Source organism: Seriola lalandi, unplaced genomic scaffold (assembly GCF_002814215.2).
Source record: "Seriola lalandi dorsalis isolate HSWRI2012SDOR001 ecotype SW California unplaced genomic scaffold, Sedor1 jcf7180002054277, whole genome shotgun sequence".
Classification (NCBI taxonomy): Eukaryota; Metazoa; Chordata; class Actinopteri; order Carangiformes; family Carangidae; genus Seriola; species Seriola lalandi.
In genome coordinates this window covers 942,161-944,118 of record NW_019524830.1, presented here as the reverse complement: position 1 = coordinate 944,118, position 1,958 = coordinate 942,161, and the positions used below count along the sequence as shown (strand labels likewise).

The window sequence follows — 1,958 nt, the reverse complement described above, 5'->3', positions numbered from 1 at the left end:
AGACAACTGATGATGATTTAAAAAAAAAAAAAAAAAAAAACACAATACAAATCAATTCAGACACAGACCAGAAAGTGTACACATTGATAATATATTAGACTATCCTGCCTTTATGTCCTGGAGATCCAGGAGGACCCAAATCGCCAGGGAATCCCTTAGATCCTGGGGAACCACGTGGTCCTGAAAGGCCAGAAGGACCCTTCTCTGCACATAGTCTGATGGAATCACCGGGAGCACCTTTGACACCTGGTAAAAACATAATGTACAGATGACCAGATGTCCATCCCAACATTTTAGTAGTGTTGAATGGGTTAGAATAAGCTTATAATAAATGATTTACTTACAGTTAATTATAAACTTAATTATAAACTAATGGTAAAATAAATATCTAATATGAAGAATCTCAACCCATGTTTATCTTGCTCAAATAACATTTTCACCTGCCCTCCACTCTCCATGTTTTCTGATACCTTCTATTGTGAAAAGCCCAGAAAGAAAGAGAAAAAGTAAAATGTTTTTAAAAAATGATCCATGTATCACTTAGCCTCAGTGTCACTCACCTGTTTCTCCAGCTGGGCCAGTTTGTCCCTTGAGACCCCAGGGCCCAGGTAGGCCTTGCTGACCTTTGGGTCCTGGAGCACCCCTGGTACCACTGCGACCTTTATCACCTGTCAACGTGTAGCAACATTTAGAGAGCATTCAAGTGGATGGTGAGTGATGGCAGCAGTCTTACACTGTAATCTACCTTTTGGACCGTCAAAGCCAGGTTTGTATTGAGGTCCAGGAGGTCCTGGGAAGCCCCTATCTCCCTTACGACCAGGTAACCCAGGGAAACCTTTGGGTCCTGGGTCTCCTATGGACAAAATGCTGCTGCCTGGAGGGCCCCGTTTCCCAGGAGGACCTAATAATCAATTACAAAATCCCAGATGTGGACAGACAGATGAAAAGGACATGCACAAAAATCCACACAATGTTCTTTCCTAAATGTGGCTACAAAAAAATGTAGACATAACATGAACATAAATAGTCACACACACACACACCTGGGAGTCCTGGAGGTCCTTCATATCCTATATCTCCACAGGGTCCTGGTGAAGATGTGCAGTCTTTGCCAGGGTAACCAGGTTCCCCTGGTAAACCTGGAAGACCTGAGGGAAGAAATACAGAAGGTTAATTCCCTCTCTCACAGAATATATAGAGGAGTGGAGCTGTAGCCACACTCAACAAATGAAGAATGACAAACAGCATAAAGGAAGTCATGAAATGATAATAAAAACATAATACAATCTGAGAAACCATGATAGACTACTGCTTTTTTATTTGACTTACACCGATGGTACTGTGAATATACAACAACTTAGTTTGAGCTGAATTAAATAAACAAACAGTAGACAGAGACAAACAGTATTTAGTTTTTCTTCAAGTTTTTCATCATTTCTACATTTTAAAGCAATTTCTATGGTATGAGTGAATCCAGGGTATGACTTGACTTAATTAAATGTGTATTGTCTCCCATTTTTATAGACTGGTGAAGCAGATGCACTATTGATAATAATAAATATAATACCTTTGTCACCAGGAAGGCCCCTTGGGCCTTTGGGCCAAGTAAAATAGTCTCCTGGAGGGCCTGGGCGGCCCCTCAGGCCTTTGGGCCCAGGAAAACCATCTGGTCCTGGAGGGCCATGAATAGCTTTGCCTTGAAGTGATAAATGAGTACATTTAAGAACAGTATTACACTGTAGCATGTTTTCACATTTACTCATGCATGGAGTTAACATAATGAAACTATTTACACCTTTTAGGATCAAGTTAACAATAAATAATGAATAGGATTTTGTTGACATTAAACTTAAGTATTCCTATCTAAAGTAACTTTTGTGTCCTAAACAGACACATTTACTTTATTCTATATGAAGAAAAATCAACACCAATAGTACAAGCTCCAAAAAAGACATGAG

General features: G+C 39.8%; 1 protein-coding gene across 1 annotated transcript in view; it reads right to left on the bottom strand.

Annotated features, from left to right (window-relative positions):
* Window positions 1-94: 94 nt before the first annotated feature.
* The window catches only part of LOC147819164 (uncharacterized), a 2,433-nt gene continuing 569 nt past the window's right edge, over window positions 95-1,958 (bottom strand). The window contains exons 2-6 of the mRNA XM_087173723.1: window positions 1,568-1,696; window positions 1,044-1,148; window positions 746-901; window positions 561-668; window positions 95-246 (exon numbers count right to left, since the gene is read on the bottom strand). Of these exons, the coding sequence (XP_087029849.1) occupies window positions 95-246; window positions 561-668; window positions 746-901; window positions 1,044-1,148; window positions 1,568-1,696 (650 nt within the window). The remainder of the gene's footprint in view (window positions 247-560; window positions 669-745; window positions 902-1,043; window positions 1,149-1,567; window positions 1,697-1,958) is intronic.